A 21,138-nucleotide genomic window follows, 5' to 3' on the forward strand; every position below is an offset into this window, starting at 1 on the left:
ATATACCATACAAGGAATCAAGGTGTAAGATTTTTTTATTGCCGTATTATTACTCTGTGAAATTCCCAAACGGAACTCTTATTACAGCAAGGTTTTTTTATGAGGCCTTCTGCAATAGGCTCAATTTTCGCCACTCTCTCGAATCCTCTCGAGAAGAGAGTTCGGTGTAGCTTTCCTTAACAGCGGCTGGTAATCGAGAACAATTTCTCATAGATTTGTTCAGTTCGTTCGCATTCCACTTTAACTTAAAGCTTTTTTTTCAGTTCTTGTCGAAGAGAAGCAGTCGAATTAAGGACTAGTCTTCTCGGCTTAAAAAAATATTTTTGTGTACACCTAACCTCGCCGACTTTAAAAAGTTCGAATAGTGTGTTTGAACGCTTTATTCCATAACCATGATACGCGATTTCCATATAGCCGTTACTTGCGTTGCCACGCAACACCTCTCCCTACATAACGAATCCCAAGAGACAAGAGACCTTAATTACAAGACGGCCATTTGGAAAACAAAAAGAATATTCGGTGCCTTAGCTTAGCTAAGAAGGTTTGGTGAAGTTATAAGTGTACTTACATGCGGTGCATAAGCTATTGCGAAATATATACCTGCTGGTTTTTGCATGTAAAATGTAAGCTTGTGTGTTAAATAAGGCAGTTTTTACGTCCTTGCTTTTCATTTTAACGCAATTTGGTTCAACCAAAAGAGGATGAAGAGTGAGAGAGTTAATCCCACATATAGGCCACATTTCCAAAGTAATCCTTCTCAAGTTATAAATAGACCAAAACTCGGGAGGGCCTAGAAATAGCCAATCCTGTGACGCGGCTTATTCGCAGTGAGCAGCCCATGCTGCTTTTTCATCGTCCACGAAACAATCCTCGCAACGCGCGTGTCACATTGTCCACGGAAGATTAAGGCACCGTGTCTAAAAATAACTTCACGAGGAATTACCTTGGGAGCAAGGCCTATATGGGAAGTTAACCATCTTACCCTTCATGCTCTAAGCGAGTTTTTCTTTGCCCTTTTCATGAATATTGTTCTCCAGACGGTACAAACAACCCAGTGACCCAGTGAAGCGGAAACAATCGATATCAAGAATCGAGTTCCAGCATTTCCGATAAAACAATGTCGTCGCCATGTTGGCCAAATTTTCGTCCTACAAAGCGGCTTTCTCTAATTAGCCGACAGTGAAGATGTCATCTCATTGATTGACAGGATGGCAATCTGCTCGATTCTCTTTTCTGCTCAGAGCGTTTGAGAAACGTGATGTAGCACCAAAAAGAACATTGTTGAAACTTTTGATAAAAGGCGCGAATCAAGCTGCAATGTCAAGAGCATTTGTACACCCAGCGTGTTATCATTCTGTCGGTTCCGTTGATGCAGAGGATCCTTGTTCTTCGCTGGGCTTGACTGACAGTTTCATGTGATTGTTGTACATCCATCCGTCACCATGACGATGAAAGAGCTGAAAAAGGAAACAAGCAGTGAAAACGCACACAGAAAAAATACCCACATCAAGCTAAGGGCTGTTGAAAAAGTAGTTGGTTACGATCACAAGGGCGGTTTACTTGTAACGGTGAGCAATAACTTCAGATTTATCTCGCCCAATCAAAAACAATAAGCGTTTATCACAGCTTGTTACTACGGATACACGTCCTGTATCTTAGCAACATCCAAGCAGAAGGTTTCAAAGGTGCAGTAGATCCTCGGAGACGAGTTCGCGATCAGTTTTTCCGCGATTTGTGGGTTAAGCAACAGTTAATGTTCGGAAAGGTTTTCATGAAGTACCATTAACGGGTTATAAAACTATAATCCCTCAGTATTTTACTGAAATGTTTCAAGTTCAACAAGCGAGGAAAAAAACTTACTTTTGTTTTCCACTCTGTTCCAGAATCTTTTCTTTCTCTGGCTTCTTTTCTTTGTCTTTCTTCAAGCTAAAAGAAGAAAAAAAGAACAAGTTCAGTCACCTCTTCGAGGCTTTTATGATCACTTGGAGGCAAACCTTCAGTTAACAGATCAGTAAAGTAGTCTGTGGCCAGTCACCAGGATCGCGTTGAGTAATTTACACGGTCAGGCCCAGCAAATATAGCTATTTTTCTCTCTTATATGATGTAGTCGGAGTTTTTGTATAGATGGTCTTCAGCAACGGAAGGTTACTATTGTAACCCAGTTATTCCTGAAAATCGTTCAAAGGACTGTATTTAAGTAAAAACAAATTTTCCAAAAGTTACAGTTGAGAGATCATTAGGTCCACAGTCACCACAATCTGCGCTACTCTCACCTCGTGTTTAGCTGACGTGGCCGACTCAATGTCATCAGTCTTCAACGCATGCGTAACTTTCTGCCATAACCTACGGGACTCAAACTCTCCCTGGCTTGCCTGAGGACAAACTCGCTTACGACATACCGGAAGTGTTTGCGTGTCCAGGATCCTGGGTTCTTCCTAAACAAGCCAAAGAAAATAATTCACACATGGTTTATACTGCCATAATTCGAATGAAGTTGACGTCACTTTCAGAGAAGTTTCAAGCATCGTTTTCATGGCCCCAACTGTATAAGAATTTATACGCCGATCTTGGCCCTGGTCATATTTAGAAATACACCCTATTTGAAAACATCGCCAAATTCAGTTTTAATGCGTATCAAACTGCTTCAAAGGATTGCAGACATTTGTATGGTTGCCATCAACTTCAAAAATTCCTGTCATTTCTATATGACACAGCCACCATCAGATTATCGTACACATTTATATAAGTTTGTCAGACGCATGCTACTGAGGAGAAGGAATCTCCGTCTGATTCAAACGACAATAATTTCTACTTGTTGATCTGATTCTCGACTCCCAATACTTGCCTACTAAAATTTATCTCAAACAAAGAGAAATTAGAAACTGATCAAACAAACCTGATGGCTCGTGAAACTGAGCTCTATCTTTCCATTCCACTCGCCATTCACTTTACAGATCACTCGTCCAGTAGATGTGTTCTTCACCTCACCCGTGACTCGATGAAGTTTCCCGCCATAAAACGGCTTCGTGTGAAACGTCACCGACGCGTTGTAACCAGTTTTTGCGCATGTGATGTGAACTTTTCCTCCTAACTCCACCCAGGGAAAGGTTAAAATTGACCTGAAAGTTGTATCACATGATGTCATAAATATTTGTCTAGTATGTTTTGAAATAACCCAATCTATTCTTGTAAGTAGTTTCTGCAGTCCGAGTCGGCATACTATGAGGCCAGCAGGAATCGAAAAAGCAACTTTGTTGTTCATGCTGTCGTCACGTAAAGTTTACAAAGAGGTTTTCTTGCCGCCATCGCACAGACGCCGCGCGTTTTGTGCATTACCGTACCCAAATTCGCAATAAGCCAATCAGAAGCCGGGATATCTTGCGGTATCATGGTCGCGTGGCCGAATTTGGGTACAGTTAATACCTAATCGCACATTTTTCGATACGCTTCGCGGTATATCTGGCTTATTTGGTCTCGCCATGGGTATTTTGGTTCGACAACGTCTCACAAAATACAAACTATTGCTCGACCTACCTGATAAGCCACCGAAGCGTACCAAAAAGTTACGATTAGGTGTAAAAAATCTACAGTTTAAGAATAACAATAGATCTACTATCAAGAAGGAAATCCCAGACTCAACATACCTGCAGTATGTGCTAGGAAACGTTATGACATAATCTTCATTGTGCTCTAACAGAGAAATAACACCTAAGCAGAGACAACAAATAAGCAGGTAAGCTGAGTGTACTTAAAACGTTAACAACAACAACAACAACAACAACAACAACAAACATCTGAGGCTGACACCCGAACACCAAGCAGGAGCAGAGAGATCAAGAAACAACATAAAACGATTCTTAAACAGTTCTACACTAATGTAGGTAACCAATTCTGAAACGAGGTGCCTCTTCCATCCTTTTTACCTCTTCTCCGAAATCCTGGTTCTCTTTTGCCCTGTAGAATCTTTTTACCCAAGTTATTTGCATATTTAGAGGCATTTAGCAATATAATAAAGAAACTGATTCGATAATCGGCCGAGATACCACAGTTTGGACAAATTTCATACTTTTTTCCAGACGGTAACTACAATTGTATTCGTAAATCTTTTACAGGGCAGGAGAACTAAATCAGAAAGTCTCCACAGCATTTCCAAATTTCCACGGTCTCTGAAGAGTGTCTTGGCCGAGACGAAACGCCGCGTCAGACTTGCCACGAACTACTGATTTTTTCTCAAGTATTTGTCAGCTATAAAGTTTGAGAGTTTTTGGATAAAAAGAGACTGGATGGAAACAATTCTGCACTGCAAATCTATAGCAAGTTGATGATGTTTGTTATTTTTATCACCTGTCCATTTGACAATGTACTGAAAATTGTACGGAGAAAATAGCTGTTGATCCAGCCTCTTACCTACTCCCTGATTCACCACGCCTATAGACATGCCGTAGAACTTTGACTTCGTCCAAATGTGCGCATTAAAGCAGAGCTTCTTACTCGGGCACTCGGCGTAGAATCCAGAGACTACAAAAGAAGAAATAAAGAAAAAACACTCACAGTTAAATTAAACTCGGCTTAACTCGCAGAACCTTAGCAATTTCGATATATTAAAAATCTAAGTTGACGCCGGCTCTTAGCGAAATGAGACCGAAGAAATCACATGGAGGTTGAGGAATAAGCGAAAAATTACTTTTGTTTTCCTTGCCTAAGTCTCAGAGCCAAGTTTTGAGGTTCGCCTGCTGATAATTGTTCTGACGACGCAAAAATCAAACTATCATAAATGTATGCCAATAATGAAATAATATATCAAACTGAACTTTAAACATCGTGTTTGATCACATTTCCAAACATATTCCGACACGTAGTGGAGTATTTTTGACGAAATTAAAGGCGTTTGGAAATGTGGTCAAACACTGTCTTAAACGTTTGATATATCTTCTCAATCAAAACTAAAACTAAGGAGAAAAGGGAGAGGTAAAATCGTAAAACTCTATTCTAATTAAGATCAGATATCTAAACACCGTCACGATCGTGAAGTAATCAGTGAGTTTGGCAATCCAGTTTCCTACTCAAAACAAAGTCGTTCAAAATGCCACTTTATGAGTATCTAAGGTGTTGTGTTGGCGGCTAAGTGAGGTCTCTTAGCTCCTATAAGTTATCAACCTCTCAGTCTGAACACCCTACTCACTCGGAGGATGATGGGATACTTGTTCTGCGACGAATGTTATTTTGCCGTCATCCGTAGCAGTGGTAGTGTGGTCGATAACGCTGTTAGCAGAGGTCTGCTTGGGATTTGACGTGCTTGGCACTTTCCACGAACAATGAAACGTCTCTCCTAATATAGGATTGTAAGGTTTCTTGGCTAGAGCGCCCTGAAAACAAAATCACCATTACCGTCTCAAAAACAACAATAGGATTTTACATTCGATAAAAATATGTTGCCACTGGCTTAAAAAATCATTTCAGGACGTTTCGGTTGCTGCTACAACCTTCTTGGGCTACAAACGTAAATAATCAAGGGCGTCCCTGATGTTAAATAAATAAAAAAAGAAAGTGCTTTCTTTTTTAGTCACATAGTGAAAACCTCCCTCGCGTAGTGTGTGGGGGCTCACTGTAAAGTGCAAACAGAACATGTATTCTGGGCAACGAAGACCGTGCAGACCTTTCTATTGGACTACGAGTAAGAGATATAGGAAGAGTACGATTTTCGAATTTCAAACCAGTGACGTTTTCAGAGCCCTCGCTTTTCATGTTGGTTTAAGGTAGGGATGGTAGCTCATAGGATGAGATGGGTATGTGACATGTGAACGTGAAGCCCGCAAACAAGAATTGAAAAGTCATAATATTCTCGATCTCGTAGTCATACTAAAATCTGAAGTCCCCTACTAGTGTAGAGGTACAACAATAACACTTTGAACCTCTCACCTTTCTTCCAGCATGGAAAGAAGTTAAGTAGAATTCTAAAACAGCTAAGATTCTATCCTCTGCTGTGAGTCCATCAGGAATTCTGAACAAGCAATAAAAACGTGTCAACTGAAACTAACAAGCTGTCGGTGATGAAATAATTTGAACTTCTCTCAGCTGGACAAACAGTCAAAAATGGAACACAACATTAAACAGAAAAAGGTAACACGCACATTAAGAAGTTAATTATATTAAGAAGATAAAGACCACATGTGTGATACTTACTTAACAAACAGATCAGGGTGAGCAAAAAAATCCGCAAACATCTCCAACAACGACCGAGGCTCCAGAATAAACGTCGGTAAGACAACCTGGAGAAGCAACAGATAAGTAAAGACAAGATGGAGAGGATGTATTTTTTGCTGCACCAACTGCGACCAAGAAGTCCAACACCTACTATATTGGCTTACTGACCAGTTGTTCAAACTGAGTAGATAGCGCTATCCAACAGATAAATCACTTACTATCCAGTGGAAAGCACAGTAAAACTTATATACTGGATAGCGATTTATCCGGTAGATAGCATTAACCACTGTTTAAACAGTTAGGGCTGTGACAGTCACACGGCTATCTATCATCTGTGGAGAGCTACACGTTTGGTAAAACAGTGCTAACATTCCGCCACACATATCATACCATTATGTTTAGGTTTTTATTAATGAAAAACAGTTTTTGGGAGTTTTAAACATTCATGCCCCTTCAAATGACCATAAAAAGAGAACATAAAAAGTCTTTGAATGTTGTCACGTCAGCATGCCGCCAAAATATTGTTTCGTTATTGCTCTGAGAAGAAAGTGACACTGAAGGAGTGCTCCGCTAGGTACCTTAGTTAGGTCCATTCCCAGCTTGAGCTGAGAGAGGAGATGCAATATAACGCTTTTGTGTTCCTCTACCGACTGGTTCTCAGGCTCTTCTCCTACACAGTATGCTTCCTCGTCAGTAACCTCGTCTGTGTGACCTAAAAGGACAATAGCATTTAAACTATTGAGAATCAAGTTTGCTGTTCTGGCTAAAAGCCTACGTACTATTAGAATTGACACAGAAGTCAATAACGTTCCTCTTGACGGATCGTTTTATAACCGAAGATTCCTCTACTCTCTACTTCACATTTATCAGCTCTTAGACTGTTCACTCGGTCCCCATCCCCTACCCCGTCAAGTCTCCCGTTTTGTGCTGGCGTCCAGTTCTCTCGCGATTCGATCCGCGCGTTCAACAGTGGAATAAAAATACGAGAAAACAGAGGGCTGTGAACAGTCTAATCAGCTTTTTATTCAAATCCTTGGCCAGAACTGGATTCATTCGATGACATTTCACGCTAAATCGCTTCTTTCAGAAGAGAAAACTGAAAATCTTTGGCGGAAAAAAAACTCTGCTTCAATTTTAACTGCTTTTTTTGTCCACATTCATGACCAGAACTGGATTCTATGACTCACAGAGAGTCGCTTCTTCCACAGATGAAAATTGAAAACGTTTGTGCCCCAAAAAAGGGCCTACAAATCATAATAAGCGGCCCGGACAGAACCAGCTGACTGGCTAGGAAATATCAAATATAAATATTGGTTTGTTGCAATACGTGAACCAACAGGAATGAAATAAAACAGCGTGATTTAAAAAAGCGGTCAAGAATAGAGAATACTTTGTGATTTTTTCCAAAATTCAACTGTACTGTAGAGAATTGATTTTCTGTTGACGGTTTGAGTAAACAATATTAATACAAATATGCAAATGAATGAATCAAAATGTAGCAGACATCTCAACTATTAAACACTTCCTAAACGATTGTGTAAGAGTGTGTTACAACGCTATCACATTCAAACTGAGTTCAAGAATTAAATTCTTTCTACTCACCGATGTTATATTTCATCTCAGCTCTCGCTTTTTCACAACATGATACTGTCGAATTCTCGGTAATTTCCGTATTTTTAACATCTTTCCTTTGCGACTTTGGAGTAGAAGGATTCTTGTGGAACCCAAAATGTCGACTTTCTCCTGTAGTCCGTTCTCCTTGCGATTTTAAGCTTCAAAGCGGAAAAGATTACCACATTACACAGTGTAAAACTGAATATCTTATATTACCCTTCACATCCTACAGAGTTCTTAACCGTAATTACAAAACTTCGCATTCTATTGTTGTATAAACATATCGCATCCAATGAGGAAAGCGTGATTTCGTCAGTCTTTTACATCAAAGCTACTTGATACGGCTTTTATTCAATCCCTCGCAGTCGATACGATAATTACTTACTACCTTTTTGAAATCAGCCGAGGAATAACACTATGGTAAATGTTGTGTGTATCGGCCGATTCTTCTAGAGTTGACGAATTCATCGCTTATTGTCGAAGCGTGAAGTTTTATTATTTATTCATTACAGAGTGTTATTCCTCTACAACGACGCAATCGAACCAAATATCGCCTTCTTATCGTCCCCTTCAATCATTAATGAACAAAGAGAACTTTTGGGTTGAAACTTAATAACGTTTGGTCTAGAAGGCATTCAAGACATTTTCAAGATGATTTTAATTGAACGTTTTAGATCTAAAAACACGAAAACATTATTAGATCCAAATTACAACAGCATTTTTTTGTTACATCCCAAGAGGTTCTTTCCCAATGATTCCAAAGACTTCGAGAACAAAAATATGACGTTAAGGCTATGAATATTTTAAAATTGTAATTTTTTCCAGTGTCATAATAATTTAATTGGCCAAACAAGAAAAACTCTTTGGGGCGTCATGTCCTAGCGATTTGAAGACACACCGTTGTCAAATGTTAGCGGTAAAATTGCTGAAAACATAAAATAAAGAAAAAATAATGTTTTAAAAATCCGTGTGGTTAACATCCCGGTCACAATTTACGAGTTACATTTTACTTTAGTTTTTAAGTTCAAGTTTAGAAATTCGCTCTCAGCCTTTTTGACAAAACTGTGATAAAACTACTATTTACACCTGGAGTAACACTACAGATTAACATGTCACACTTCTTCAGATTTAAAATAACGTCGGCAACCATGATTAAACCAAGGCTTTCACTGACTGGAGGTTTACATCCCTTAAGATGGCTTTGAAGGCAGAATATATTTAAAAATACCGGTATTGGGTATATTTAGGTCAAATATCGCCGCTCACCTGGGATCAAATATCATTTTCATCAAGGTCCCGTTAGTATTTAAATCCTCACTTAATTTTATCATTATTTTGGAAAATGTTACAGGAACTCAGTCTCCAAACTGCGAAACCTCTCCTAACTTTTGCATGCTTACTAGAGTTTGCACGTGCGTGTTGCCTAGCAACCCCACCGTAACACAAAGTTCAGCCTCTTCAAGTGCTACGAAAAGCGCCACTTGTTTATTGTTGTTCAGGTTGTCACGCAACGCCTTCGTAACCATCTTTTAGGGCTGCAAAACCGAGGACTATTAATGTTGAACAGGATTAATTAAACGAATTGCAATTATTTCATATCTTTACCTCAAAAGGCGTCGCCGACTCATAAGGTAGTTACTGTTCTCACGTTGAATTCTGTCAAATGATTTAACCTTTAAATAAGCCATTGTTATCACTTATATTAACTGTTTAACTAGCGGGTCGTCTACATCAGCATCTTGGGCTGTAGGTGGAAAAAAAATTACAGTCCTTGCTTTGTATCCACCGTGTGGGTTGAAAGCTTTGTGAGGTCTTTTAAATTTGGAAGCTAAGCACAAAAAGAACTTTAGATTTGATTGCAACCACCGTGTATAAGTGCAAACTCGTTCCTAGTGTCTCAAGTTACTGCCACCCCTCTTGGGCGGGAAGAAGGGAGATCCTGGGTACGAGGTTGGAATCGTATTTGGTATGAATTTATTCACGTGAAGGAGCACAGAAAGCAGGGCAGTCTCAAGTCAAACTCTGATTTAAGTGTAGATTTACCGTCTTTTACCGTAGTGTATGAAGGTTTGTTTTTTTTTTTTAAACTTTACATTCAGTAATATTTGAAAAGTATTTTCTTTCATATTTTCATTTATACTTTACTTTTCTAAAGCTTTAGAACAGGGCCTGCGAGATCGACTGTATTCAAGCACCGTTTAGTTAATAACTTCTTTTTTTTTAAACCAATGTAACATCCAAAGTGCAAGAAATATTGCCTGCGGAAGGACATGATCGCGACCGGTATCATTTCCCTCAGAGCGGTCTTCGCTTTCGGAGTATCGAAATTTTTTTGGTTTCGCATTACTACGCTTCACAATTCGTTTGAAAAAACAAAACCAGTTAGTCCCTCTGGCCAATCACAAAGGACACAAGCAATCCAATGAACCAATCAAAACTCGAAGTAAATAGATGCAGCCGACGAGAAGCGCGGGAAAGCGTGTCCGAGTGAGTCACGATTGGTTCTGGTTTCCCTTCTGATTGGATGACAAAGCGGCGCGAAATTTTTAAACCAATGGCTTAGCGTGGTGGTGTTAAACTAAAAGACATGCGAATTACCTCCGACACTCGAGGGCGGTTAGTTTGTAAAATCAAAATGTGTTCCTAACGTTATAAAAATGTCCTGTTCTAAAATGAATAAATTTATAGTATTCCACCGTTTTGACGTTTGTTAGACTACAAAAATTTCAAAATTTTTCTACTGGAGCTTTCAGCAAACCTTTAGTCATTCTTTCTCTAAAACAATTGTTTGTTTAATCGGGAGGCTTCGTACATCAGGATAAACAAAGACAGGCTGAGTTGTGGTGTATCAAAAGGTTCGTTTTGTTAGCTCTACACTGACTGAAAAATACTTCATTTTTTCTGTCGCACTCACGTTTCTTTTCCTAAGAGATCAGATCAGTAGTTTCGTTTTTATAATTACTGCAGCGAGCACTGAGGTTTAAAGCAAAGTATAATTCGAGAGCTCACTGCTAATTTTAACCTGTCCATTTTTCCTTCAGTCTCGCTAATTTTTCCAAACTAAAGAAAGTGCAATTTCTACCCGAGGGTCCGGAGGTAGAGAGGAACCTCTGAAAGCGGTTGGAGAAGCAAAACCGAAGATAATCTGAGAAAAGTACACGAAAATGAGAAACGTACTAACAAATAACTGCTATGGAGTATGATAAAAACAACACCAGGAAGTCGAAAAGCGTAAAAATATATACGACTGAAGTGGACACGGTTATTTCTCAATCACAGATAACACACAACTACATACACGTGCCCCTAGTGAAAATAGATACAACCAGAAAACTTGTGTAAATGATATTGACAATAGCTTGACTATAACACCGGATAGCTACGAAGAAAAACTTAACGGTAAAAAAAAAGGTTTCCAAGTGCCATACTCACTCTGTTACTGCTTCCTGTTGTTGCCAATCTTGCTCTGGAAAGAGAGAAAAATAGACACGAATTTTTACATATTTATCATATTAAGTAATGTTTTGCTTTGTACTCAGCATAAAGTTATGTAAATTGAAATAACAGCCACCAGCCCGCGCAGGAAACAACTACATCGTATTCCGTTTGCGCAATTCGTAATCGTCATTCGGGACCAGCAACAATAAAGGTCTCGGATAACTTTTACCTTCGAGAAAAGTTCTCCCTAATCACACAAAATAGCCGACGCTGAAACTTGCTACTGAAACCTTCAACAGCAAACATTCAATAGCAAAAATAATTACTCTCGCTGTGACCACGATTCTATTCAAGCTTGCCCTTTGCGTTTAAGTATTTAACCAAGACACGACGATTCCGTGGGTTTTACCACAAAAGAAAACAAATTTGACAATTTATTTTACACACACATGCGACGCAATTCACAGACAAAGACATCAAATACGAGAGCACTTTCAACACGCTTCTAGGGTAATAAAGAATTCTCACAATAACATTTTCACCTGGGAGGGCATAATGAGACGAAAATTGGACACAAATTTGCCGTGCATGTCGGCAGAAATCGAGAAACTCACCGTTTCTTTTAAGCAGAATCTCGTCAACTAAATTAAGGCAGCGATTGACTCCATCTCAACATGTTTTTTCCAGTTTCAATAAAACTCAAAAATAGAGAATTGTGTATCATGGTGGCAACACATTTATACAACTAATTCTGCCAGTGTATACGGTGAATAATTTATGATTCACACTGTGCCTACTACGTCAGTGAGCTGACATAAATAAATACGTACGTGTCATCCATCAGAGAATTGAGTCCAAAGGTATTTGTCTCCGACCTAAATTTGTTTTACGCCAAAATAATTGCTACATTATACCAGTCAGGCAACGTTTGCCAAATAGCAGAGCCAAGTTAAAATTTAAAAAAAATAACAGGCATTTCTTGTAAACAACTTTATTCAAGCAAATTTGTTAAATATCTATTTGAGATGGTCGTAATTTCAAAAAGGAAAACTGTAACTGACTCGTGACTAAACCGCGAGTAACCGCGAGGTATGTTGCTGAAGCCACCAGTTTTTGTACCAAGACACGAAGATAACTTAAATATACACAATGTTGTCTGAGGGATATGTTAATGAAATAAGCGGGAGACAATGTTAAAATTCAAACATAATTGTAATGACCATCACATGGATCTCAAGGTTCAAAAATAACGTGGTGGACTCAACACATCTAAAACATTTAGACCGTGCTGCCTAAAAGATGTGAAGGGATCCTGTGAAGTGTTAAATGTACTTTAACTGCTTAAGCTGTTTAACGTATTAACAGGAGGACCCCTGTCAGCTGTAATAGGGAGAAATAGAAAATATTTATTCGAAACTTTGAAAAATCAAAAAAACAAACATGGAATATTTCTCTTAGTATAACGATGTACGTAACTCGCTGTGGTCCAGGAGCGTCAAACCGTTGCTATTTATAAGTTTTCTCGCGTAAAGAAGATGGCGGGAGTTCCATGGCTTGCCACCCGTGCAGGGAGTTAAGATTGCGTGACGAGTGCAGCCTTAAAGAATTTCTGTGTCGCGATATTTAAGCTCATTTTAAACCAAAGGAAAAAAACGCACCATGTAACCACAATAAGCCAATTTGGACTATTCAGACAAATTCTAACATGGCGCCGACGGAAATTAATTAAAAAGAGATTGTTTATTCGTGCCCCATGGAACGCTTTGAGTTAGAGATCAACCAGTGAACATTTTCGGGAAGGAAACCAGCGTTGATTTAGTGAAAATCAATTATTTCAAGACTCTAGCCAATCGAATCATGAGTCTACAAAGCTACGTTTTCCTTGCGCCAAGGCTCCGCCGGATAAAAGAGACAAACGGCTCTGGGGACGAGAATGGAGGTGAATGATATAGTCTAGGAACGGGGATGCGCCTTTCGTTCCGAGTCATTCTCGTTCACTTTTTTCCGTTCATTCCTAGTCTATCCTCCTCTGCTGCGGAGTTGCCAAGGGTAGGGGGGTGGGGGATCTTGTACACCTGTTCCCAAACGTAGCAAGAAGTTATAATTTTGTAACAAACACGAAAGGCCGTGTTTGACCACATTTCCAAACGTTGAGAAGAGAGTTGAAAATACGACGCGCAGCGGAGTATTTTGACGAACTTCGAGGTGTTTGAAAATGTGGCCATATACTGTCTTGATTGCTTGATATATCTTCTCAATCGAAACCAAATTTATGGAGAAAGCGGAGAAATAAAATCGTAAAAATCTATGCCAATTAAGAACAGATATCCAAACATTGTAACGGTCATGATTTCCTTTGTTTAGAGTTGATGGATTATTAATGAGTTTGAGAACAATAAGTCAAACACAGATACCTGGAACTTCAGTTTGATATTCAGCAGCCTATAAAGACAAAAGAAAAACAACAAAGCAATCAGCTACCCAAATATTCGCTTATTCCAGAGTGATTAACTAGTAGACTAGTTTCTTAAAAACGTCACCACATTACAAAGAAATTCATCAACTATGGTAAACTGATGTTCTACAACATTTTCACTAAAAATAACGTCATGCAGGCCAAAAGGTAGGGAAAATTTGACATTTTCAGTATAACTGTTTCGAACTTAACCTGTCGTGAGCAAAACTGAAATCTCGTCAAAACTTATTAATTATTTTTATGTTGGAAAAGAAAACCTGGAACAAAGAAATGTTCTGACAACTGGATTAAAAACAGAGAGGTCAATTCATTTTAAAATCACATTTCACTAATTATAGTTAAAAAAAACATTCCTCAAAATTATGCTGTGACACTCTTATAAAGCAAACATTTAATTTCAACCTTAAGTACTCTCGCAAAATTAATACCTGTACAGGTAGTCTACGACTTACAGAATCTAAGACATCGTAACTGGACTCTTTCACTTCAAGAGATTGCTTCTTACAGTAATGCTTCTAACAAAACTCCACAGCACAAAAATTAGATAAAATAATTCAACATAATACTGTACACATGTAAATTTTAAACCACTGATAGCATCAAGTTTACTTACATGTACTTAAACAAAAAACCTACCTGCCCTTGAAGGATGGAGAAGCAATGGTGAAGAGTACCAAGGGCAGACTGAAACAGAAATATTTAATAAAAACTTTTTAATTTAACATGGAAAGTTTTATCTGTGTCAACTAGGATATATTACGACCCAATGAGAACTAAAGGCAAAGCTAAGAGCAGGAAAATGTACTAACTACAGGTGGTTACAGGTTGTTGTTGAAAGAAGATGCTTTCAGGGCAGTAGCCAGAAATGTCCATGAACAAATTATGACTAATGCAATGCCCATGGTTAAATTCTCTCCCTACAGGTGCAGTGTATCTAGCAGCTTTTTCACTCTCACCCTTCAAAAAAGAAACTACAGAAACAAAAAAAATGACTGAGGTAAGTGCCTCGGTTGCCTCAGACTGGCTATGGCCCTCACAGTCTTTGTCTGATTGATTTGAGTTCGTTTTTTAAATTAAGTTATAGCGCTCATCAAGTAGAAAACCAAAGTTGCATGATTGTGCTTAGAAGCTGAAAGCTAACATAGCAGCATTCATAGCAGTTCGATTTAGTTTTCAAATAGTTTTTACAGTCGGTAACACTGTCCTCCAGATCTTTAGCAAATTACATGTATCACAAATTATAAATTACAATAACAAAGTACTCTGCTATGGCTACATTGATACTACAATGTACATTACCTATTTACACCAGGTGTTACTTACTTACATTTACAGGGAAACAAAATAAAATAAAATAATTTATTAATTCTGACAACACAGCCCTCCAGATAGTTATGCAAATATGCTTCTTTCAATTCATATGTTGGTCCCTCGAGAAAAACCTAAGGCCTTATGTGTCCCATGGTGCGATAAGGCCTGTAACGACAATGACGACAATGATGACAAAGATGACGACAATGATGATGATGATGAGAGTAAAACCTATATGGTGAACTGTATTGTTGCTTTTAACTGCATTTACAAAAACAACAGTGCTGAGAGTACTGTATCTGAAGATTTATGATTTCTACTGTTCAGACCAATGCTCAAAAGAAGTAGCCAAGAAATGTATGTATACATGTAGGTCCTATACACAAGTGGCAGTTCAGTTTAAGACAACAAAAATTAGTTCATCGTGAGTACAAAAGTTTCATAGTTTTGTTTAATGATTGATCCAGTCCTAGTTACCTGTGCAGTTGCCTTTAAAATAAGTACATCCTGCAAAAAACAAAAATACGTACAACTATATTTTCCCAGTATTGCTTAGGAAAAGCAGACTCATGTGCTGTCATCAACTGACAACAACTATCAGAATGCACTTACTAGATTAATTATAATTAATAATAATAATAATAATAATAATAATAATAATAATAGACTATGAATTTAACACTTTTTGTTCCATTGATTAACAAAGCTTACATTATCCAATGGAAAAAGTGACTCTTCACCAGTTGGCTCTACCTGCAACAAATATACTATGATTACCCACAATTTAACAACAACTGGCTGAACCACAAAACAAAAACATTTTACATGGCATATGTGAACAAGCACCACTGATCAGGGTTGACAAAAATAGCTGGCCAACCACAAAAATTAACATCTACTTTACTTCATGATCTCAGCCAGATACTCTGCTTGGCTATTTATCTGAGTGTGTGATTCTTTACAAAAAGATCAAGCAGTCCAGGTTTGAGCCCATGCCAGGGCACAACACCTTACTCTCACAGTGCCTCTCTACACCCAGGTATAGAAATGGGTACCGACGATATCAATGCTGGGGGTAAACCCGCAATGGACAAGCATCCCACCAAGGGGGGAGTAGAAACACTAAAAGTTGCTTCATGCAATGGAAACCAGAGATGAGTGCCGGCCTGATGGGCCACTTGGCTTGTGTAGACTTGACCCTTTTACAAAAAAGATGGCAAAATCAGCCATCTACACTAAAAATAAAGTTGCCTACTTCAAAACTTTGAGACTACCCTGCTGTTGATGAGCTGAAGTCTATGTACTCTTTCTGAATTCATGCTTATGAAATTTAGTTTGCATTATCCACAAAGGAAGAGGAAGATATCCGTGAGAGCTCTGGCTAAGTAGAACATGGTGCAGATCATGGAGGCAGAAATAAGGGCAACTCTCTTTAGGTGAGGTGACCTGTCAGAATGAACTGTCAGTCCACAACAGACCTGTAGCCAGTTGGGAGGAAATTGTGGAGAACCTATGTATCATCATTTGAAAGAATGCACAAAGTGATTCAGGAAACCAAGACAAACAGAGGGTGAAGGTAAAGTATCAGGCTTCAGTCACTTACCGGATTTAATCCTGCAATGTTCTGCAGGACACCACCACCCCACCCTACTCCAACCCACCCCTGCAATAACGCCTACTGGAGCTCAAATCCAGACGTTTCACCCCAGAGTCAAGCACATTAATCATTACATGTAGGTCAGAATGCCTCCTGTAATAAATACTTAAGTGCTGGTCGATCCCAAACTGAAGTTGTCATGTACTGTAAAATGTACTCAAAGAAAAAATCACCACACATTTACCTCCAACTGATCAATAAAAACCATTTGTTGATCTTCTATTCTGTACAATTCATCTCTGATCTGGGACAGTCCTGCCGTGATTTTCTCAGGTACGTGGTAGGTTTTAGGGGCTAATTTAGGGGAGTCTGTGTTGATTTTATCCGCTGCTACCACAGTAGAGGGGCCAGTTAATGAGGCAGCTGTTGCTGGGTGCTTCACAGCGCTGGTTGAATGAGTGGGTGGTGCAGGAAAACCAGATGTAGCATATAATGGTGGGGCAGCCTAGCAAGAGATTCAAACAACTGTTCAAGGACAGGTTAAGTTTTAGGTTGAAAATCATATTGCCTTGCTGAGTGAAGATTGAAAGAACTTGAAGCACTTCCATTTAAACAGCTGACTTGAGTTAATGTGAAATGACAAACCTTGCTTACCGTATGAAAACTAGCATTGATTAAAACTACATATTAAATAAAGCCTAAACCAGCACCTGAGCAATACTTGATGTATGAAACTCAGCAACACTTCTCAATTTGTTTATCCAGTCCTGTCTTTCTTTAGCATCACTGGCTGAAATATAAAGCAATTTTAATTTTTTGTCAGTATACTAGTCCTGTCAAAATAATTAACAATTAGTTATCATTTTAGGCAAGGTGGCTTAATGATAAGCATGCTGGCCTGCAGATAAAGCAGCCCTGGTTTGAGTCCTGACTGGGTTCATTGCATTGTGTTCTCATGTAGGACACTTTACTCACACAGGGTCTCTCTCTGCCAAGGTGTATATTAAGTGGGTACCAGTCAGCAGATTGATATAGGGTGGGGTGGGGGAGGGGTGGAGGTTGACCAGCATTCCATCCAGGAGGAAGTAGAAATACACCCCAGTTGCTAAATGCTACAGAAACCAAGATAAGCTCATGACCAGTTGTATGGGTCACTCACCTGATGCAGACTTTAACCAGCCTGGACAAATTTATATCGGTTCCTCACTCGGCAGAGGTGCAAGTGTAGGGTGTGTCACAGATAATAAAAAAAGATATGGTGCAGATGGTCTGGAAAGTTAAGTGTACCATATACAGTATTTACCTCTGAGTTTAAAAATATCACCATTGGCTGCACTAACAGTAAATGTGAATGAATCTTCATCACTGGGAGCAATCATACTTCCCTATTAAAAACATCACAAATAAAATGAATAAAAATGATAAAACATCAGCTAAGTTAAAATAAGTCACCAAACAATTGCCCACTGACAAAGTAGCATGAAGTCCTACAGGCATTACAGCTCAAAATTCAAAGATCTTATTGAGCAACATAATTTGACACAACGAACACCAAGGGACCTCTTCACACTGGACTTGTTTCCACAAAAAATCAAACTCATTTTCATATAAAAGGATTTGTATTTGGCAAAATTTTGAAATAGAGGCAAAAAGCAGATCCACATGTATGCAATATCACACCACTAACTAAGCAATATCATACCACATCATACATGTACATCAAGTGCACACACGCAACATCAACATGGCGAAGCATGTGATGATGTCACCGGAAGTGTAACAACAGAGCTACATGTACAACCTAGCCATACCATAATCTTAAATTCCCTAGTGTCACCCTGATATAGTCCTTATAAGAAGTATTGTCTCAAACCCCTACACTTTTCCCCTGGATTTCCCTATGGAGTTTCACAAAAACAGTGACTCTCAATACACTTACTCCAAGATAAACTGATCCTCGAGGCCCCAGCTTCTTCTTCTCCCTGTCCTGGGTACAAAGAGATCAATTACAACATAATCACAAAATAATCACAATAGCATCTTAATATATAATATTATTTTGCTACAATTTCTCATGGTTCATGACCTCCTTTCATTAATGTATACTCTTCACATGACTATTTGACAATGTATTGACACTGTAATCAGAATTGAGGTCTTGATCATTAATTCTTACCACATAGTACTCCAACAATCCAGAATCAGGATCTAGAGTGAACCATCTAAACTGCCAGCCCTTCATAAGATTGGTCCACTTGCTAAGCTGTCCCTCTGTAGGTTTCCTGAGTTAAAAACGTCACAAACCCTCTTGCAATAAAAAGTTATGAATATACAAGGATTTAATATTAATAGTAATTAGACAACATAACCTAGGTGGCTGAATAGTAGTAAAAAAAAATCACAATGCCACTGGCTATATGCTAGGTGTATCCAATCACTCATCTGAAATAACATGCATACCATGCATTGTGCAGTACCAGAAAATATCCATACTCCCCCCACAGAATTAGAAGGGATTGGAGTTTCCTGGGGGGGGGGGGGTGGGGTGGGGGGTTCTCTAAGACCATTAGATTTAAAGAAATGTATCAAGTTTAATTGGAATTTCCAGAGGGGTTGGGGGATCTTGGAAAAAATCTCTTCCATGGGGGAGGCATGGATATTTTCTGGAACTACACATTAATGGCCAAATTTATACTAGGGACAAATTTTTCAATGCTGAATTTATATTAGGAGACAATAATCATTCATCCATCTGAGACAATTTATCCATCTGAGACAATTATATTGTGTGTAAAAATCTGGCCCACATTGTTCAAAAGGAGAAAATGCAATCCTCAATCCACTGGTTAAATCAATATCCAGTACATGGCCTGGTTTGTTCTATTAACACAAATCAACTGGATAATGATCTATCTGCTGAATAGCAAATTTGTTGGGTGGATAACATTATTCAGCCTTCAAACAACCAGGCCTGGTGTTAAGATGAATTATGTGGCAAAATTTGTCTTCAAGACAACTGATTCATTTGAATCATCTTCTTGAAGACATACTGACATACAAATCAGCCAAAGACGAGTTTTGCCACATAATTAATCTAAACTGAATTTATGCCTAGAAAGATTTATCTGACAGACGAATTATTTGTCTCAGATGGCTTATTCATCTCAGAAGGATCATTCATCCCCAGCCAGTGTTGCTTGTTTTCATTGTCAGGTTACAGGAAAAGCAATTAAATCGAAATCACTGAATAAAAGATGTCAAGAATTAAAAAATGTTATGGAAAGATGATAAACAATCAACTTCTCTGAGTCTGAGCTCTGTGAGATATTCTGTACTCCAGTTATCCGTCACAAGTTTCAAACAAATTTAGAGAGCTTAGTATGCAAACTCCCTATTTCAGCACCATATTAATTTTGCGAAAAAAAAACTTAGTCCGTATTTTATCACACTGACCACGAGAAGAATACAGAAATGTCGTGAACAGGATGGAAATATTATTTTCTCCAGTAGAGTTGCAGTAAAACGGCTTATCAGCCAATCAGGATATGCGCTTTCACTAGGTCTATTTTTTGAACTGAAATTATATCAGAACTTGTTTTATAAATCATCTCTAAGTTATAAGGCACAATCTAACTACACATATACTGGTTAAGAAATGCCTTACCTAAATTTATCTTCATCCTGTTGGTCAAGAACCTACAATTAAGATGAGAAAAAAAAAACACAGGGGATACGAAAACGCAAACAAGTTCTCTTACTAGAGGAACAAAATCCTAAACATCAATTTTTATCGGACAAGCCAAAGGATCGACGAAATTTAAACACGGAATACCTAAACACGTGATGATTACCACGGGAAAACCTGAAATACAAACAAAGATTTCCAGCTTTTTCAATGCTTACCTTGGCTTTTTGCATAACACCAAGAATAACGGTCTTTTCTTCTTCTGAGAACTGGCTGAGGTCGATATCTAGGTCGGCAAAGTAAGGGTCCTTTAGAATATCTTCAGCGACCGCCATCTTGGCTGGTGCTGTATTGTGGCGGACTCGTTTTCATGTCTACTTAGTCTGCTTTCTGGGGTAGAGAACTGTCGTTTTGTCACGCCAAGTCACGCCATCCCGACGCATTACAAAATGGGTGCGACTCACCGCGTCACTACTAGTACGCGGGGAAAAAAATTGTAACAAAAAAGCTTTTTAGCAGTAAATTTTTGCGAAAATTGCCTTAAGTTAAGGTGGCTGAACACAGTTTTTGATACCTGTGTTTCATTCACCTTTTTCTCTAAAACCCTTGATCTCTCGGTCGCCAAAAATGGCAGCAAGCAAGTTAAAAACACAAACTTTGGTTTTTTGATGGTTAAGCTGACGTATGTGCCGTTGCCATAGCAACACGAATAAAAATAAACAGGCCTTTAAAATCGGTTTTATGTATTTGCAGAAAATCTAGTCATCAGATTTTCTTTATTATTCGCATACAACAAGCTTGTAACGATTCTCA

The 21,138-nt window shown here is 38.6% G+C and overlaps 1 protein-coding gene across 3 annotated transcripts; it reads right to left on the minus strand.

Moving 5' to 3' along the window:
• Nucleotides 1-17: 17 nt before the first annotated feature.
• Nucleotides 18-21,030, minus strand: LOC145499352 (oxysterol-binding protein-related protein 11-like). 3 transcript variants are annotated; one of them, XM_081478864.1, is made up of 24 exons: nucleotides 20,544-21,030; nucleotides 20,305-20,321; nucleotides 18,817-18,922; nucleotides 18,580-18,627; nucleotides 17,944-18,025; nucleotides 17,351-17,430; nucleotides 16,885-17,145; nucleotides 15,755-15,796; nucleotides 15,521-15,550; nucleotides 14,369-14,416; nucleotides 13,671-13,698; nucleotides 11,251-11,284; nucleotides 9,424-9,474; nucleotides 7,807-7,976; nucleotides 6,783-6,916; nucleotides 6,184-6,269; nucleotides 5,920-6,001; nucleotides 5,183-5,366; nucleotides 4,408-4,518; nucleotides 3,645-3,708; nucleotides 2,897-3,119; nucleotides 2,274-2,435; nucleotides 1,861-1,926; nucleotides 18-1,457 (listed from the first exon to the last, which is right to left on the minus strand). In XM_081478864.1, exons 1-24 carry the CDS (start codon nucleotides 20,658-20,660, stop codon nucleotides 1,350-1,352), a joined length of 2,334 nt encoding a protein of 777 aa, XP_081334990.1. In that variant the 5' UTR covers nucleotides 20,661-21,030; the 3' UTR covers nucleotides 18-1,349. The 3 variants fall into 3 exon arrangements, with proteins under 3 accessions (XP_081334990.1, XP_081334989.1, XP_081334991.1); XM_081478863.1 differs by having other exon boundaries at nucleotides 20,305-20,336; XM_081478865.1 differs by lacking the exon at nucleotides 9,424-9,474 and having other exon boundaries at nucleotides 20,305-20,336.
• Between the last annotated feature and the right edge of the window lie 108 nt (nucleotides 21,031-21,138).

The sequence above is a fragment of the Orbicella franksi genome, chromosome 10 (genome assembly GCF_964199315.1).
Source record: "Orbicella franksi chromosome 10, jaOrbFran1.1, whole genome shotgun sequence".
Taxonomy (NCBI): Eukaryota; Metazoa; Cnidaria; class Anthozoa; order Scleractinia; family Merulinidae; genus Orbicella; species Orbicella franksi.

Excerpts from the sequence above, each read along its gene's own strand:
- LOC145499352 (XM_081478863.1), bottom strand. The coding sequence starts at position 20,660 with ATGGCGGTCGCTGAAGATATTCTAAAGGACCCTTACTTTGCCGACCTA. Across the intron at positions 20,337-20,543 it reads GTGTTATGCAAAAAGCCAAG|GTTCTTGACCAACAGGATGA; the intron begins GTAAGCATTGAA and ends TCTTAATTGTAG. Across the intron at positions 18,628-18,816 it reads GATTGTTGGAGTACTATGTG|GACAGGGAGAAGAAGAAGCT; the intron begins GTAAGAATTAAT and ends CTTTGTACCCAG.